The sequence below is a fragment of the Anomaloglossus baeobatrachus genome, chromosome 5 (genome assembly GCF_048569485.1).
Source record: "Anomaloglossus baeobatrachus isolate aAnoBae1 chromosome 5, aAnoBae1.hap1, whole genome shotgun sequence".
In the NCBI taxonomy this organism is placed as follows: Eukaryota; Metazoa; Chordata; class Amphibia; order Anura; family Aromobatidae; genus Anomaloglossus; species Anomaloglossus baeobatrachus.
In genome coordinates this window covers 129770941-129789996 of record NC_134357.1, presented here as the reverse complement: position 1 = coordinate 129789996, position 19056 = coordinate 129770941, and the positions used below count along the sequence as shown (strand labels likewise).

Below are 19056 nucleotides of genomic sequence, written 5' to 3'. Positions count from 1 at the left end.
CTGGCGATGGATCACCTGATGCAGTCACCTGACGCATCAGCTGATCGTACGTCTCGGGCTGACGCCAGCGGCCGGCCAGCTTCACCTATCAGCGGATGCGTCAGGAGACTTCATCCCTGATTACCGGCAGCTGCTGCAGCGATCGGACGGGATCAGGCTGCGCTGCAGGAGCTGCCGGTAATCAGCACATAAGTGAGTATTTTTTTTTTCTTTGCACCGATGCATCTGCTGATTGTATAAACGGCTTTTATACAATCAGCTGATGTGTGATGTGATTCAGCCCCTAGAACCTGACACATCATCTGATCGCTTTGGCCGGTTTCACACATCCGGCTTTTCGCCGGTTTGCCGGATCCGGCACTCTCCCATACAGTGACTACAGTACAGTGACAGCGCAACAAGCGCCGGTCACGTGCTGTCATGTGACCGGCGCATGTGACCCGGAAGTTACAGCGCTGTCACTGTACTGTATTGTCTGCACGGGAGAGCGCTGGATCCGGCAAACCGGCGAAAAGCCGGATGTGTGAAACCGGCCTTTGCCTTCCAGCAAACCGATCAGATGATATTGGGTCCGGATTGGACGGCGCGGGACCCTTGACCCAGGATTACTGCGGAGGGGGGCTTCTTTATTTCAATAAAGATTGAGTCACTAATTGTGTTGTGTTTTATTTCTAATAAAAATATTTTTCTGTGTGTTGTGGTTTTTTTTTTATCTTTACTAGAAATTCATAGTGGCCATGTCTAATATTGGCGTGACACCATGGATTTCGGGCTTAGGGCCAGCTATACAGCTAGCCCTAACCCCATTATTACCCAGCGAGCCACCCGGCATCAGGGCAGCTGGAAGAGTTGGATACAGCGCCAGAAGATGGCGCTTCTATGACAGCGCCATTTTCTGGGGTGGCTGCGGGACTGCAATTCACAGCGAGGGTGCCCAGAAAGCATGGGCACCCTGCACTGTGGATTCCAATCCCCAGCTGCCTAGTTGTACCCGGCTGGACACAAAAATTAGGCGAAGCTCACGTCATTTTTTTTTTTTAATTATTTAACGAAATTCATGAAATAATTAAAAAAAAAGGGCTTCTCTATATTTTTGGTTCCCAGCCGGGTACAAATAGGCAGCTGGGGGTTGGGGGCAGCCCGTACCTGCCTGCTGTACCCGGCTAGCATACAAAAATATGGCTACGCCCACGTCATTTTTTTTTTTTGGGGGGGGGGGGGCAAAGAAATCCTGCATACAGTCCTGGAAGGAGGATGCTGAGCCTTGTAGTTCGACAGCTGCTGTCTGCTCTCCTGCATACACTATTGGATGGAGGATGCTGAGCCTTGCAGTTCTGCAGCTGCTGTCTGCTCTCCTGCATACACTATTGGATGGAGGATGCTAAGCCTTGTAGGTCTGCTCCCCCTGACTCTCCCTCCAGCATACAGTCCTGGATGGAGCATGCTGAGCCTTGTAGTTCTGCAGCTGCTGTCTGCTCTCCTGCATGCACTATTGGATGGAGTATGCTGAGACTTGTAGTTCTGCAGCTGTCTGCTCTCCTGCATACATTAGTGGAGAATGAAGAACATATTGAAGAAGGAAATTACATCAGACCTTTTTTTTTTTTTGTTCACTGATAAAAACGCATAAAGACGCAGTGAGCAAAAACATAGCAAAACGCAGCAAAAAACGCACCAAATCGCGGCAAAACGCGCGCGTTTTTGCCGCGGGTGCGTTTGTGCATTTTTTGCCGCAAAAAACGCACAAAAACGCAGCGTCAAAAAAAAAAAAAAAACGCAGTGTGCCTTACTTCTGCAGCACCTACAGTTACGAGACCAATTACAGTTACAAGTGAATGGGCATGAGCAGCAATTCTATAGTGGCATCATATGTTTATACACTCAGCACAGATTTTTCTGCATCACCCATTTAACATTTATATGGCCTTACATACTCCATTACGGAAACAAATGACCCTGGCATTTCTAAAAAGTTTAACTGATAATCCACTGTATTCTACAAGCTTCACATTTGACCAATGAAAAAGCCTATCAATAACACTAAGAAATGCTTGACAAGTATACAGCAATGTGAAGCTGCTGGAACGTCTGGTGACACAGTCTTCTATTTAGGCAATACAAATAGTAGAGAAAATGCCAAAATAAATTATAAGAGGAAAATGAAAAAAACTGACAAATAACCAGCCCAGTTCCTGGAAATATATGGATGAGTCAAACTTTAGCCACGCAGATGAAGTGTGTGCGGAGAAGGTTGGATTAAGACAAGAGGTACAATTTCATCTATGTCAATATTTGGTTAAAAAGTGCTGACACTCGGGTCACCTGACTCATTTTAGAAGGGTGTTATGAAGGGGCGTCAGTGAAGTTAACACCCTAGAACATGACTTCATGCTATTAAAGAACTAAATATATGTACAGTGAAGGATCATGCACCCAAACAAGAATGCATCAGAGATAGCGGAAAAATTATTATAACAAAACAAAAAAAAATATAAAAAAAATTAATAGACTACTAGAAGAGAAAAATCGGAAGCAAAAAAAACAAACAAAATGACTATAGATGTGAATACACAGCATAGCCAGTCGTGTACATGCAATACCTGTCGGCCCAATTCTCCCCATGCACATGCTAACAGTGGAAAGAGCAAAGAAAACCTGCTGCCAGACACCTCAGGTGGTGGCCCAACTCCCGGAAAACAAAACCATCTGGTGTTTAAAAAAAAAAAAAAAAAAAAAAAAAGTAAAAAAGTAAAAAAAATAAATAAATAAATAAAATTTGCCCACACCTTATCAAAGCTTTCCAAAATCATTAATCAGGTGGGACAAAAAAAGCAGAAGCCCCATAAACAATAGGTGGTTGAGCAAGTGTGATGCCCTGGGCAAGCCAGGGGTCACAGGTCATGACACCACCACACCCTACACCCCGGATAGGTACACCAAAGCTACACAGAAATCCTTGTTGCCTTCCTCCAGGGGCTGATGTTCACACCAGGGGGTGGGCCAGGTGGTTGGCTCCACCCACCGAAGAGTTCACAGCCCTGGAGGCGGGAAGAACCAGGCAGATCAGATAGAGTTTGACGAGTGAAGTGGAAGGAAGTGGTAGAGGAGCAAGTGAGAGTAGTGACAGTAAAAGTGACAGTTGAGAAAGCCTGAAGTTGGTCCGGGTGTGTGCCCCGGACTGAGACCAGCAAGGTTAGCAGACGGCGGTGACTGTCTGCAGGAGAGGCTGATCGGAGGTTGCCGAAAGGACAGTGGACGGGTGGTGGCCCGGCGGTACCGGAGCGGTATACGAAGAGAAGCCAGCACCATTGGCAGGGGCCTTTCGGATCCCGGCAAGGCTAGGAGTCGCCGTGAATTTGCCAAATCCGTCAGTGAAGGGGACCTCTGGGTCTCACAACAACCAAGTCCCGATTGAAGGCAACAGTCCAACCGTTAGAGAGAGACACCGCCACCGCCAAGGCACCAGTTTCTCAGGGCCAGCGCCTGCGGGCAAAGAGGGGCTCCTCCGGCACATATCCAAGCCGGGGAGCGGGTTACTGGTGGGAACCCATCGCTACCAACATTTCATTAGGTGCAGGGACAGAGACCGTCACCGTCAACTACCAGGGAAAAGCAACAGCAGCCGTCCGTGGGAACCGTCTTTCCAGCCGTGTGTTTTACCGAGAACTGTGTCACCGTCTCAGGCTGAGTGAGTACCACAGTGCCGTGAGGCACAGCGATGTGCCCGCGTCCCTTCACCCCACCAAGCCCTGCACCGGCCCTGCCATCCAGCATCCCCCACCTCATCACTGGGCCCCGGGACAACCACCCCCTACCCACGGAGGGGAGAACCAACAACTTTGCTGCTCCCTGTCACCGCTCCCGGGATCCCCATACAGAGCAGCGGTGGTGTCCACACAATCACCACAACCGTGGGTGGCGTCACGGACAATAAACCATCCCAACAACCAAACCCCTTTCACTCACGGGCGAGGAGCGCCGCTCGAGTCCCCGGGATCCGGCCCATCGCTCGAGCCACTGAGCAGCAGCAGGCCGCAGCAGCAGCGGCAGCCGGACCCGAGCAGTGGGAGAGCGCAGCGTCCCCTCCTCCGCCCGCGACACAAGCTCTTTAAAAATGGGAAAGTTTAGACAACCAACTGTGCGAGGGGGCCTTAAGATGAGAATTCAGAAACAATTAAAGAACCAGACAATATTTAAAAAGGGTTGTATCATTGCTATTATTCCAAGATCTATTGATTAAAAAAAGTACTAAAGGGTACCGTCACACTTTAGCGACGCTCCAGCGATCCCACCAACGAGCTGACCTGGTCAGGATCGCTGGTGCGTCGCTACATGGTCGCTGGTGAGCTGTCAATCAGGCAGATCTCACCAGCGACCAGCCCCCAGCGACGCGTGGAAGCGATGCTGCACTTGGTAACTAAGGTAAATATCGGGTAACCAAGCAAAGCACTTCGCTTGGTTACCAGCGCATACCGCTTAGCGCTGGCTCCTTGCACTCCCAGCCAGAGTACACATCGGGTTAATAAGCAAACCGCTTTGCTTATTTACCTGATGTGTACTCCGGCTACGTGTGCAGGGAGCCGGTACTGGCAGCCTGAGAGCGGCGGACGCTAGTAACCAAGGTAAATATCGGGTAACCAAGCAAAGGGCTTCGCTTGGTTACCCGATATTTACCTTGGTTACAGCTTACCGCAGGCTGCAAGATGCCAGCTCCCTGCACATTCAGATTGTTGCTCTCTCACTGTGAAACACAGCGATGTGTGCTTCACAGCAGGAGAGCAACGTCCAAAAAATGAACCAGCACTGTGTGTAACGATCAGCGATCTCACAGCAGGGGCCAGATCGCTGCTCAGTGTCACACACAGCAAGATCGCTAATGAGGTCACTGATGCGTCACAAAAAACGTGACTCAGCAGCGATCTCGCTATGTGAGAAGTACCCCTTCGTTCCACAATTGGAGGGGTTTTTAAAAAAAAAAAAAAATTACTGTGCTGAGATAATCTTATAAATGTGCCCCTGTTTAATGGCAGTGTCTGACCGTGCAGGGCTATGCCAGTTTATGGCTGCCCCATACCACAGCTTCAGTGCGGAAGGCATAAGTTATTTATTGTAGGGGGGGGTACATACCGTAGATGAAAAAGCAGGAGCTCGCAGACGGTGCTCTCTGAGGCAACACACTTTTCTGTCTGCGGACACATTTCCGTGTTTTATCACAGGAGTGAGCGTTTCTGCCACATCTCCTGTCCTGTGAGATTATCATGAATCAGCTCAGTGACATAAGCTCAGCGGCTGATGGAGCTCCTACCTCACTGACTTCATCACTCCTGTGGTAAAACAAGAAAACGTGTCCCCAGACAGCGAAGTGTGTTACCTCAGAGAGCAGTAGCCGCACGTTAATCCTGTTATGTCTGTATACTCACTTATCATAAATGGCTTATGCTTCTTCCCAGTACACTGAAGCTGTGGTATGTGCCACCCATAAACTGGAGCCACTCTGCATGGCCAGACACAGCCATTACACAGTACATATAATAAAGACCTCAGCACAAGAACATTTTCTTGTGGCCAGGCTTCAAAGTTTCTGCTACTTTCAGCAATACTATGGAATTACTGTATATAGCACAAGCGATCACACTATAGTCTTTTAAGGGGACTATAACCTGCTATTATAAACTGTAAAATGTTAAAAAAAAAAAAGTTGAAATTACACACCCCCCCTTTTTTTTTTTTTTGGGGGGGGGGGGGAAGGGGTTCTGCTATACCACAAAAAAAAAAAAAAAAAGCCAACAAAAAGTCTCATCTATCCAACATTGGTATCAACAAAAACGTCGTCTTGCCCCGAAAAAAGTAAGCTATCAGCCGGCTCCATCATAGAAAAATGAAAACATTACAGGCCTTTATAAGATGGTGACACGAGCCACCAAATTTATTTATTTATTTTTAAACAAAATGTATAATGTAAAATAGATAAAAAAAAAAAAAATACACAATCAAAGCAAAATTGTTTTCTTCAGTTTCTCAACATGTATGTAGGGTAAAAGGAGGGCCTGGATGCTTTTCTTGAAAAATGTTACAAGTTTATTGGTAGGCCAGGGAACTAGACCGATCGCCATATGTGAAGCCTGGAAGAAAGTACACTCACAGACGCTACGTTTTTCCAATTCGCACGATGTCAATTTCTCTTGCAGGAACGCTGTGTTTTGTGTGTGGATTGTCCTCATAGACTTGCATTCCATGCAGAAAATCCAAAGGTAAAAGATATGCATGAGTTTAGTATATTTAGTTTTATATTTTTACGTTAATGTATACTGTTCCACCATTATTGCGAGTCCTCTACAACTTATTAGCGTGACATGCCCCTTTCTTCTGCTGTAAGCACACCATGTGCTTTTAGTTTAATTCACTTCTTCTAATAAAGTAGATATTTTAATCTAATTTTGCATATGACTTCATGTCAGTTTTTTCAGTTCCCTCCATACCCAGGTTATGAATTAGATTGGGTTCTCAACAATGTAGAATGTAATTTGTATGCAATTAAGAACAGGGTCAACACACACACACCTCATAGCTGACCTCTCCGGCTGCTTGCCATTGGGCTTTCTTTCCGCCATAGCCTCTTCATTCCTGGTCTCATCCAGGTCGAGTCTTGAGGTCATGTTGACCTTACAATGAGCAGCAACCACTGAGACCTGGATATAACTGGAAGTTCTGGCTTATAATGGAAGAACCAGATAGGTGAGCAATTTTATTTTATTTTTTATTATTATTTTTAAAATACTTGTAAGTAGGAATCTTAAGCAAAGCAAAGGTTTGTAACTCAGAGACTGTTTTGTATCAAACACACACAAACACACATACTGTGCTTCCCCGAAAATAAGAAAGAGCCTTATGTTATTTTTTGCTGTTGCTTTGAAAAATGCGCTGGGGCTTATTTTCAGGGGAGGTCTCCCCCCAACCCCCTCCCAGGAACAACAATCCACATTTATTTCTTGGACAACAACAAAAAAAAAAAAACAAAAAAAAAAAACCCACACACACATTTACTCAAATATAGTCATATCACCTTCTGGAACATCAAAAAGCTAAGTTCACACAGGGCATCTTTTGATGGATCTTTGGTGCATTTTTGAGGTCACAAAGATGCACCTAAATACATGCATTTCCTTCCTCCAGCAAAGTCTATGGGATTGCTCTTTTGCTGTCCACACTGGGCATCTTTTTTTGGCTGCATCTTGGCTGTGTTTTTGAAGATGCAGCATGTCAATTATTTTTGCGTTTTTGACCCCTTCCAGTCAATAGATTTGACGTAAAAACGAATTAGGCAAAAACGCAATGTGATTTTGCTGCGGTGAGTTTTTGGTGCATTTTTGGATGCACTGACAAAAAGATGCCACATGTGAACATAGCCTAATTCTCCAAGCTCCAGCTCTTTGGCTTGATCAATTTGCACATCCACACTGGATGGTGACCTTTTTTTGCAATGGTCATGAAGGCAACAATATTTGTGGCAAGTTAAGCTGGGTTTACACACTAAAACTTTCTAGCGATCCCACCAGCGATCCCAACCTGGCCGGGATCGCTACAAAGTCTCTGGTGAGCTGTCAAACAGGCAGACCTGGCCAACGACGCAACAGCGATCCGGACCTGCAGAGCGACCTAGCTGGTTGTTGGGGACGTTGTAAAGCAGCTTTTTGAAAGGGAAGTCGCTGTAAAGTCCCCTTTACACACTGAAACTTTCTAGCGATGCATGCTGCACAGCGGGAAACAAAGGACCTAAGAATGGTCCTGAACGATTTGTAGCGATCAGCAACTTCACAGCAGGGGCCAGGTCGCTGATGTGTTTCACACACTGCAATGTCGCTGGGGAGGTCGCTATTACGTCACAAAACCGGTGACGTTACAGCGATGTCGTTTGAGATGTTGCAGTGTGTAAAGCCACCTTTACATAGGCTACAAAAATTGCATCTAGAAGCAATGACAATAACTAACTACAGATATTAGATCATTTCTTGTGTTCTAACAAGCAGAACACAACACAATGTGAATCATATTTGTTTTCTACATTCCTTGTGCCACACACAACTCTACTATCTTCCCCTGGGGCTTATTTACGAACATCCCTTTGTGGAAATGTTATATATCTGTGTAGACAATGCCCATGTCATAGGCAATTAATCCCTTTGTGATTGCTTAAAAGATAAATAAATAAGAATAAAATACTAGAATTGGGAATAAATACTGGCACTAGGGGGTTAAACTACTATAATCAATACTTGATTTATAAATAGAGATTATTAGCAATAGACTCATACACTGTGTGTGTGTGTGTGTGTGTGTGTGTGTGTGTGTGTGTGTGTGTGTGTGTGTGTGTGTGTGTGTGTAGGTTTTCATTACTGGTAGCATTCTGTCTGTCAACATATATGGCAGCAAACCTGATTTTTCTTATTTTTTTTCTAGGCAAATTCTTTAGCAATCACAGCCGGCTAGCATTTGTGTAGACAAACTAGATACCTATATTGAACTATAAAAGTTCATAGAAGTATCGGTCCTACTTTGAAAAGGAATCTTTCAGCAGGTTTTTGCCACTTAATCTGAGAGCAGGCAGCATAACCTAGGGGCAGAGATCCTGATTCTAGCGATGTGTCACTTACTGGGTGGCTTAAGTGTAGTTTTGATAAAATCAGAGTTTCCCCCCCCCTTCCCTGGAGGACTGGTTTTCCGAGATCTCCAGTACACACAGAATATAATCTCTGATTGCCCATACTGAAAAAGAAATTCAATTAGTAGCATTGAAGTGGTTTCATTGTGAGGCCTGTTGTGAATGTCGTCTGTGTGGGTGCTGTTCTAATGCTCCCTCTGGTGGCCAGGAATGGTAGTGGAGATGAATCTGAGCCTGTGACTCAGACAGGTGTCGGTGTTAAATGGGGAAGTACTATTGCAAACAAGTCTGGTCTATATAGGAGAGTACTTTGTGCCCTGCGGGCGCCGGTTAGAATTGTATTTTTCTCAGTCTTTTTTCCTGGCCTGGAGCTTTGTCCTTCCTGTATCCCTGAGCAAGATTTCTGCAGATACGTTTTCAGTTTTTGCTTTTCTTCCTGATTTACACCTTAGGGTGTTTTTCCTTGCTTTGCACCTGTTTTCTTGTAGGTGAAGTTCTGTTTCTCTTGTGTTGTGAGCATTGGGGGGGATCACCCTTTGCTAGCTCTCCTGCAGAAAAAGGGATTTTTTTTCCCTGTCTAGTTTGATTATTTGCTCTTCTGTATTTGGTGTTCTTTTTTAGTGTTTTGTTCTCCCATTGTTTACAGGAGTACTTTATATAGCGGGGGTGAGGTCGTATGACCTCCAGGGCCTTTTTACTATCAGGAGTTTGGTATTGTTCTACAGGGATTTTGTACTGACCACAATCAGTTCCTTTCCTTTGCATCTTGTAAGGGGTGCTTCACACACAGCGAGCTCACTGCCGAGATCGCTGCTGAGTCACGCTTTTTGTGACGCAGCAGTGACCTCATTAGCGATCTCGCTGTGTGTGACACTGAGCAGCGATCTGGCCCCTGCTGCGAGATCGCTGCTCGTTACACACAGCCCTGGTTCGTTTTCTTCAAAGCCGCTCTCCCGCTGTGACACACAGATCGCTGTGTGTGACAGCGAGAGAGCGACAAATGAAGCGAGCAGGGAGCAGGAGCCGGCGTCTGACAGCTGAGGTAAGCTTGTAACCAAGATAAACATCGGGTAACCAAGGTGGTTACCCGATATTTACCTTAGTTACCAGCCTCTGCAGCTCTCACGCTGCCTGTGCTGCCGGCTCCGGCTCTCTGCACATGTAGCTGCTGTACACATCGGGTTAATTAACCCGATGTGTACAGCAGCTAGGAGAGCAAGGAGCCAGCGCTAAGCGGTGTGCGCGGCTCCCTGCTCTCTGCACATGTAGCTGCATTACACATCGGGTTAATTAACCCGATGTGTACTGTAGCTAGGAGAGCAAGGAGCCAGCGCTCAGTGTGCGCGGCTCCCTGCTCCCTGCACACACAGCTAAGCGGTGTGCGCTGGTAACTAATGTAAACATCGGGTAACCATACCCGATGTTTACCTTAGTTACCAGTCTCCGCAGCTTCCAGACGGCGGCTCCGTGCAAGCGCAGCGTCGCTTGCACGTCGCTGCTGGCTGGAGGCTGTTCACTGGTCGCTGGTGAGATCTGCCTGTTTGACAGCTCACCAGCGACCATGTAGCGATGCAGCAGCGATCCTGACCAGGTCAGATCGCTGGTCGGATCGCTGCTGCATCGCTAAGTGTGAAGGTACCCTTAGTTGGGCTTCGCCTTTGCTAAATCTATTTTCCTGAGTATTGTGTTTTCTTATATCACCGTAATCTTTGTATGTGGGGGACTATCTACTCCTTTGGGGACCACTCTGAGGCTAGGTAGATTTCCTCATTTAATTCTGTGAGGCGTAGCTAGTTTCTCAGGCTAAGACGTGGCGCCTAGATTTTTAGGAACGCTCCACGACTACTTCTAGTGTGGTCTGATAGTTATGGGATTGCAGTCAGCCCAGGTTCCAACTACTTCTGTTTCTTGGTATTTTTTCACCAATGGGAGTTTTTTGTAATCTTCCACGGTTACCGGATCATAACAGAGGCCTTTCTCTCTTCTCCCTTATATCGTCACATTCTCAAATAATCTCCCTTTTTGCCCGTGCTCTCTTTTACCTCGTGTTCCATTTTTCTTTCTTTCCTCTTCTTACATAACGGTTTCACATATGAGGGAGTCCAGTGTGGCTGGTCTCCTCTCTCTCAACTTCAATTTTCATTTGATAATTAATAATCTTGTCATTTTGGGGCATTATGTGCCTGTTTTGATATATATGTTTTATACTCACAGAATCCATGTTTGTATAGTTGTATAATTAAATAAATTTAAAAAAATCCGTTTAATCAGCAGGAGATTATCATTAGACTACTACGTGACGCGCTGCCAGGTAGTCCAGCATATTCTGTATAACTACTAGATCTGCAGCAGAGATATCATTGGTTTTTATCAAAATGACAGCAAATAGCTCAGTAAGTGACATCGCTGGAATCAGGGTCTCTGTCTCTACATTATGCTACTCTCTGATGAGGGAGCAAAAACCTAGCAACAGATTCCCACTAAATGGTACAAGTAACTCTTTCAAATACAAGTTCTGCAAATGAGTCTGTAGAGCCATTTGTAGATCTGATGCCTCTGTCATTCCAGCTCTATCCCCCCAACTAGTGCTGCCTCCTCCTCCTGCTTGACTGAAGTCACACACCATAGAGTCAGTCAGTCATACAGTACAGAACAGTACGTAGCTCTGCGTGGGGAATACAGCTGGAGTGACACAAGTTTCAGATCTACCATAGCCTTTCAGCCCAATTTGCATATCAATTGAAATGATGATTTTTCAGTATGAGAGGAAGAAACGGATCTTATAAAGATACTGTATTGCTTTTTTTTTAAAAAAAAAAAGTTACATACACATACAGCTGGGCGTAGAAATCCTGCCAAAAGATTCCCTTTAAACTAGTTTTAAACACACAGGAAGAAAAAAAAAAGAAAAAACCTACATATAAAACTAAAGATTATATAAAAAAAAAGTAGACTAGATAAAGCATCTCTAGGGACCCTATATCTGCTTCCACACAAGAAGAGACAGTCATACAGCCATGCATATGAGCCCAAGGTCTGACAGTCTATTTCTATTGTACACCAACAGAAAAAAAAAAAAAAGAAAAAAAAAATATATATAAAATAATGCAAAGACATTTTTAGGAATTTTCGAAAATATAAGTAGCAATCTTCCATCATGCATACAGTAAATAAAAAAAAAATTTATATATATATATATATATATATATATATATATATATATATATATATATATATATATATATATATATATATATATATATATATATATATATATATATATATAACATATATTACACACACACACACTCTGCAATCTATAAGACAGTGGATATGGCTCAGTCCCTAGCATTTTGTTTGTATATGTTCCCCCCATGTTTCCGTAGGTTTCCTCTAGGTTCTCTGGTTTCCTCCCCCACGCCAAAAGACATACGGATAGGGAATTTAGATTGTGAGCTCCAATGGGGATGGTAAAGTGCTGTGGAATGAATAGAGCTATATAAAAGTGAGTAACACAAATAAATACTCCTATTTCACTGTACTTGCTCCTGACACTCCATTGTCTATAGAAGATTCCCATCTTCTTTCTCTCGCCATTTTCTGTGAATTTATGATACTCAGCTACAAGATCTAGCTGTATATGACATATAGAACCAGGTCTGTAAAGCCAGTTCAACAATGAACGAGCTGCTAGATCACGCTGCCCGAACTGCATGCAGCATGAATAAGAGCCGGGCCAAGTATATCCTACAGACTATGAAAAGCCAACCGGGTATTATAATAGTAGTAGCAGTACGGCCCAGACGGCTTCTTCCTTTTCTGCCGTGTGTGTATAATGTAAGGCTAGGTTCACACACTGCGTTTTTTTGACGCTGCGTTTGTGCGTTTTTTTGCGGCAAAAACGCACAAAAACGCACCCGCGGCAAAAAAAGCGGCAAAAACGCGCGCGTTTTACCGCGATCTGGTGCGTTTTTTGCTGCGCTTTTGCTCACTGCGTCTTTATGCGTTTTTTATCAGTGAACAAAAAAAAAAAAAGGTCTGATGTCATTTCCTTCTTCAATATGTTCTTGATTCTCCACTAATGTATGCAGGAGAGCAGACCGCTGCAGAACTACAAGTCTCAGCATACTCCATCCAATAGTGCATGCAGGAGAGCAGACAGCAGCTGCAGAACTACAAGGCTCAGCATGCTCCATCCAGGACTGTATGCTGGAGGGAGAGTCAGGGGGAGCAGACCTACAAGGCTTAGCATCCTCCATCCAATAGTGTATGCAGGAGAGCAGACAGCAGCTGCAGAACTGCAAGGCTCAGCATCCTCCATCCAATAGTGTATGCAGGAGAGCAGACAGCAGCTGTCGAACTACAAGGCTCAGCATCCTCCTTCCAGGACTATATGCAGGATTTCTTTGCCCCCCCCCCCCCCCAAAAAAAAAAAAAAATGACGTGGGCGTAGCCATATTTTTGTATGCTAGCCGGGTACAGCAGGCAGGTACGGGCTGCCCCCAACCCCCAGCTGCCTATTTGTACCCGGCTGGGAACCAAAAATATAGAGAAGCCCTTTTTTTTTAATTATTTCATGAATTTCGTTAAATAATTAAAAAAAAAAAATGACGTGAGCTTCGCCTAATTTTTGTGTCCAGCCGGGTACAACTAGGCAGCTGGGGATTGGAATCCACAGTGCAGAGTGCCCATGCTTTCTGGGCACCCTCGCTGTGAATTGCAGTCCCGCAGCCACCCCAGAAAATGGCGCTTTCATAGAAGCGCCATCTTCTGGCGCTGTATCCAACTCTTCCAGCTGCCCTGATGCCGGGTGGCTCGCTGGGTAATAATGGGGTTAGGGCTAGCTGTATAGCTGGCCCTAAGCCCGAAATTCATGGTGTCACGCCAATATTAGACATAACACAACACACAGAAAAATATTTTTATTAGAAATAAAACACAACACAATTAGTGACTCCATCTTTATTGAAATAAAGAACCCCCCTCCGCAGTAATCCTGGGTCAGGGTCCCGCGCCGTCCAATCCGGATCCAATATCATCTGATCGGTTTGCTGGAAGGCAAAGCGATCAGATGATGTGTCAGGTTCTAGGGGCTGAATCCCATCACACATCAGCTGATTGTATAAAAGCCGATTATACAATCAGCTGATGCATCGGTGCAAAAAAAAAAAAAAAATACTCACTTATGTGCTGATTACCGGCAGCTCCTGCAGCTATGGGGCGGGAGTCTGATCCTGTCAGATCGCTGCAGGAGCTGCCGGTAATCAGGGATGAAGTCTCCTGACGCATCCGCTGATAGGTGAAGCCGGCCGGCCGCTGGCGTCACCCCGAGACTTACGATCAGCTGATGCGTCAGGTGACTGCATCAGGTGACTGCATCAGGTGATCCATCGCCAGGTCCTGCATCCTGCAGGCATACGTACCCGGGGAGACTGCACACTGCCGGAGCGGCGATACCGTGACAGAATCTGGGAGCGGACATGGCACCGGGAGTCTGCAGACAGGTGAGTATAACTTTTTTTTTTTTTCTACTGTTCACTTTTGATTGCCGCTTCCACCTCCCGCCCAGACATGGCGCCGCACGGCAGCATACATGCACAGGACGGGAGGTGTACGCGGCGGTGACGGTACCGGGAGGATTCACGCTTCTGTGTTTACTGACAGAAGGAATCCTCTTCCTGTACACGTCACTTTACTACCCACCTCCTGTGTTTATAGCTGCGTTTTTGGTCTTCGAAACGCACCAAAACGCAGCTATATTTGCGTTTCTCATTGCGTCTTTCAACATCCCATTGCACTCAATGGATGAAAAGCGCAGTGAAAAACGCAGGAATAATTGACATGCTGCGTTTTTGTGGCACCACAAAAACGCAGCTGAAAAAAAACAGATGTGTGGGGACAGCAAAAATGAAAACTCATAGACTTTGCTGGGGAAGCAAAGTCCTGCAGTTTTGAGGCCAAAAACGCACCCGAAAACTGCGCAAAAACGCCGCGAAAAACGCACTGTGCGCACATAGCCTAAGACTGGACCAGAGAAGAGCAGACACTAAATACAACCGGATTATATTGAAGTTCCATCTTTTTCTTCACGTTTTACCTTATTAAAAGCTGGAAACACCGTTCCGACTCTGCCAGTTCAAAGAAAGAAAAAAAAAAAAAACAAAAACAAAATGTCACCGTTGATCAGTAAGGCTAGGTTCATATTTCCATTGTTTTAAATCCGTCAGCATCCGTCAGTCATTTTTTAGATGTCAAATGACGCAACAGATGTTTTTTTTTTCACAGGATTCCTTTCACAGGAATCCTGTGAAAAAAACGATCCGTTACATCCGCTATGCGTCCGTTTTTTGACAGATCAGTCATGATCAGTTTGTGTTTGGGACAGCCTAGTGGGCGTGCCAAACATGCTGGACATGCTCAGTAGAGCATGATGGAATCCAGCACCATAGACATCCATTACAAGCTTGACAGATGGCGACGGATTCCTGCGCGGTGCGTTAATTTTGACGGCCTGAAAAACGTTATTCTGCGTTGTTCCTGCCCGGCGGTCAGTCCAAAAACAACTGACTGCGGCGCAGCGGATGCAACACAAGGTCATCAGTCGCAAACCGCCACTAATACAAGTCTATGGGACACAACGGAATCCGCTAAACGGATTGCGTTGTTTACCAGAGCCGCGGATTGTGACTGATACATTTTAACGGAAATGTGAACCTAGCCTAAGATGACAGCCAACAATGTATTCACAACTGTGAAACAAATACAGCCATGTTGGGTCGGCTTTACACTTCACGATTCCCAGGTACTCCTCCTGTCCTCACCTAGGGCATCTGATTTTTCTTTTTATGGATAATACACATACCGCTATTTATAAGTGTTCTGGATCAGGGAGTCATCAGCGTTCGGTCCGTGTCAGGATTTTACCATCCGCGTTTCATTAGTGATTTTCACATATGAATACAATACGAGTGAACCTCACTTCCCTTTATTCTGCCCTTGAGAAAGCCACACTTAGTGGTGATACGCATGGGGATTCATCCTTGCCTTTATCCCCAGCCCTGCTCCCTTTGCCTATAGGCATCACAGGTGGTATAGGTCTTTTCTCTATATGTATCTCTCCTTTATGTGGTTTATTGATACTATTTGGGACACGTCTGGCTGCACTGATGTTGAAACGGCAGTGCTTTGATCGCATACGTATCACCAGCATAGGGCTGTGCATTGGGAAGATTTTGCTGTTCTTCGCTGATTTAAGTTATTAACATTTGCTTCATGCTGGTTATCTCTTGCCAGCTTTATTTTGTATGACCCGCTATTTCACACTGAGGGCGACTATATATGGGGATTTTTTGTAATGCTTTTTTTATAAGGTTACTTCATAGGATGCTTTGTTCTGGGCCTATCTGTATGGCTTTAACTGTTGTAATATGTTTGTTTGCCCCTTTCATGTGTCTTTGCAGATCTGTAAAATAAACTCTTTCAATTTATGGGTGATCCCATTGTTCTTTGGCACATTCCTTCTTTCTTCTTGATACTTATTATGTGCCTATGGAGATCCCCGTAGGGGTCTAGTGACCTCCGCACTTATGTACATTTGCCACATATGAAAATAAAGCTTCTCCTATACACTGCAATGTTAATCATGGGCATCATACGGGCAATATACCGATGCCATCCAGATACATACTGATTCATAGACTTGTGCGGGAAATCAGTCCCATAACTTTGATACAACATCCCCATAGAATATAATGGCTACATTATGCATCCGTGAGAAACACAGGTACCATATAACAAGTATGCAACTCACGGACGTGTGAGGCCTAAAGGCAGGATAACCACGGATACAAACCGAGAAGTCAAGAGCTTTATAACACATGGTTACATCACGCCTCTGGTCGTCCAGAAGAAGGCCTCGGGCTTATTGGGTGGCCAAAACAAAGTCCCATGAGGTGCAATTATGAATTAATGTAAAATTTAAATCCAGGGGAAAAACAAAATTGCAAAGGATTGGATTGTCTGCAGTGGTCATATCGGCAGAACGGGCTATTGTGGCGGACTAAAGCTCCAAAACATTCCCATAACAGGAGTCAGACACTCATAGTACAAAACACCGACAATAAATTTCCAATTTGACAATTTCCACCTAAGAGAAGCATGGCTGCCATCAGCACAAAGGGGAACACATAGGAATGCAGGTAAATGAGCCGATAACGTACGGAGCGGAGAGCCACGGCACAACCATTACTGTGACCCTATAGGTGGACGCAGGAGAAATATCCAGAAAGGCAAGATGTAAACAGCCAAGGTCAGCTCTGCGGGGAACAATAATAATTACAGACATCCCATCATCATACAACCCACCAGCACTATGTACAATGTGACTTTAGAGTTGGCCAACAAGGTGCTAAATACCAGAAATGTCACAACTATCAATACAGAGTGATAGCCCCATGTGTATCACATGTCCCAGTTGTGGCAGCCCCAGCCCCCTGGTCTTCAGCCCCCCTGGTCACCAGCATGCCAGCCCCCCTGGTCACCAGCATGCCAGCCCCCCTGGTCACCAGCATGCCAGCCCCCAGGTCTTCAGCCCCCCGTTCACCAGCCCCCCTGGTCTTCAGCCCCCCTGGTCTTCAGCCCCCCTGGTCACCAGCATGCCAGCCCCCAGGTCTTCAGCCCCCTGGTCACCAGCATGCCAGCCCCCAGGTCTTCAGCCTCCCGGTCACCAGCCCCCCTGGTCTTCAGCCCCCCTGGTCACCAGCATGCCAGCCCCCAGGTCTTCAGCCCCCCGGTCACCAGCATGCCAGCCCCCAGGTCTTCAGCCCCCCGGTCACCAGCATGCCAGCCCCCAGGTCTTCAGCCCCCCGGTCACCAGCATGCCAGCCCCCAGGTCTTCAGCCCCCCGGTCACCAGCATGCCAGCCCCCAGGTCTTCAGCCCCCCGGTCACCAGCATGCCAGCCCCCAGGTCTTCAGCCCCCCGGTCACCAGCATGCCAGCCCCCAGGTCTTCAGCCCCCCGGTCACCAGCATGCCAGCCCCCAGGTCTTCAGCCCCCCGGTCACCAGCATGCCAGCCCCCAGGTCTTCAGCCCCCCGGTCACCAGCATGCCAGCCCCCAGGTCTTCAGCCCCCCGGTCACCAGCATGCCAGCCCCCAGGTCTTCAGCCCCCTGGTCACCAGCATGCCAGACGCTTGGTTGCCAGCCCCCCTAATCAAGTTGGACCCATGACCTTCTAGTGCCCACTTAGTATTTATTAGCCTCCCCATAGTGTGCCCACTACATGACAGGCAGCTGGGAGTCATCTGCTGCCAGGAGGAAGGTGCCAGGGCTTGTAGGCATTGGTGCCATATGAGCAGTAGCAGCCCCCATACCTCCCCCAAGATGTTGCACACATGTCATTACCTTTCTCTCCAACACAAAGACTCCTTTGATCAGAGTTCCCTGCTACCTCCCCCATCATAAAGCCACCCGAGCCCCCAGCCAGGCACTTACACTATCCACATGCCGGTGATGGTGAAGGCTGGCAGTGTGATGGGCAGGATCACCCAGCCTGGCATCTTGGAGAGAGGCATGATGGTGCTGCCCGGCCGGGGCTGTCCTGGGCTTCAGCACTTCGCAGCGAGTCCTGCAGTAAATCGTCCAGATCCAGGTGGAGGCTTCTCCCAATAACTCCAGAAAAGTTTCCGCTGCTCTTGTCCCATAGCCCAGGCTGGCGCTCCCCCCGCCCCCGGCTGCACCGCTCCGGTGCTTTACACTTCCGATCCCCGGGCCGAGGTGCCAGCAGCCCGGCCGGGGACAGACGAGCGATCCGCTGTGATCTCCCGATCACACAGGCTGCAGCCTCCGGCCAGAGCACAATGTAAGTATCCTGGGAGGGGCTCCGCCCGGCCCCGCCCTGCAGCTACACTGACCCCGCCTCACAGCCTGGACAGGCCCCGCCCAGGGGGGAGTCAGGACGGAGCCGAGTGCCCTCTGCCTGTCCGACACTCACCTACAGGACCGTGCCAGCAATAAAGCAACCGGACAGAGCTAGAGACAGAGAGCAGAGACAGGGAGCAGAGACAGAGACAGGGAGCAGAGACAGAGACAGGGAGCAAAGACAGGGAGCAGAGACAGGGAGCAGAGACAGGGAGCAGAGACAGGGAGCAGAGACAGGGAGCAGAGACAGGGAGCAGAGACAAAGACAGAGAGCAGAGACAGGGAGCAGAGACAGGGAGCAGAGGCAGGGAGCAGAGACAGGGAGCAGAGACAGGGAGCAGAGACAGGGAGCAGAGACAAAGACAGAGAGCAGAGACAGGGAGCAGAGGCAGGGAGCAGAGACAGGGAGCAGAGGCAGGGAGCAGAGACAGGGAGCAGAGACAGAGACAGGGAGCAGAGACAGGGAGCAGAGACAGGGA

General features: G+C 47.0%; 1 protein-coding gene across 1 annotated transcript in view; it reads right to left on the bottom strand.

Annotated features, from left to right (window-relative positions):
* LOC142310968 (transmembrane protein 150A-like) overlaps window positions 1-18499 on the bottom strand; it is a 172316-nt gene extending 153817 nt beyond the window's left edge. The window contains exon 1 of the mRNA XM_075348892.1: window positions 18152-18499. Coding sequence (XP_075205007.1) covers window positions 18152-18231 — 80 coding nt within the window. The 5' untranslated portion in view covers window positions 18232-18499. The remainder of the gene's footprint in view (window positions 1-18151) is intronic.
* Window positions 18500-19056: the final 557 nt, after the last annotated feature.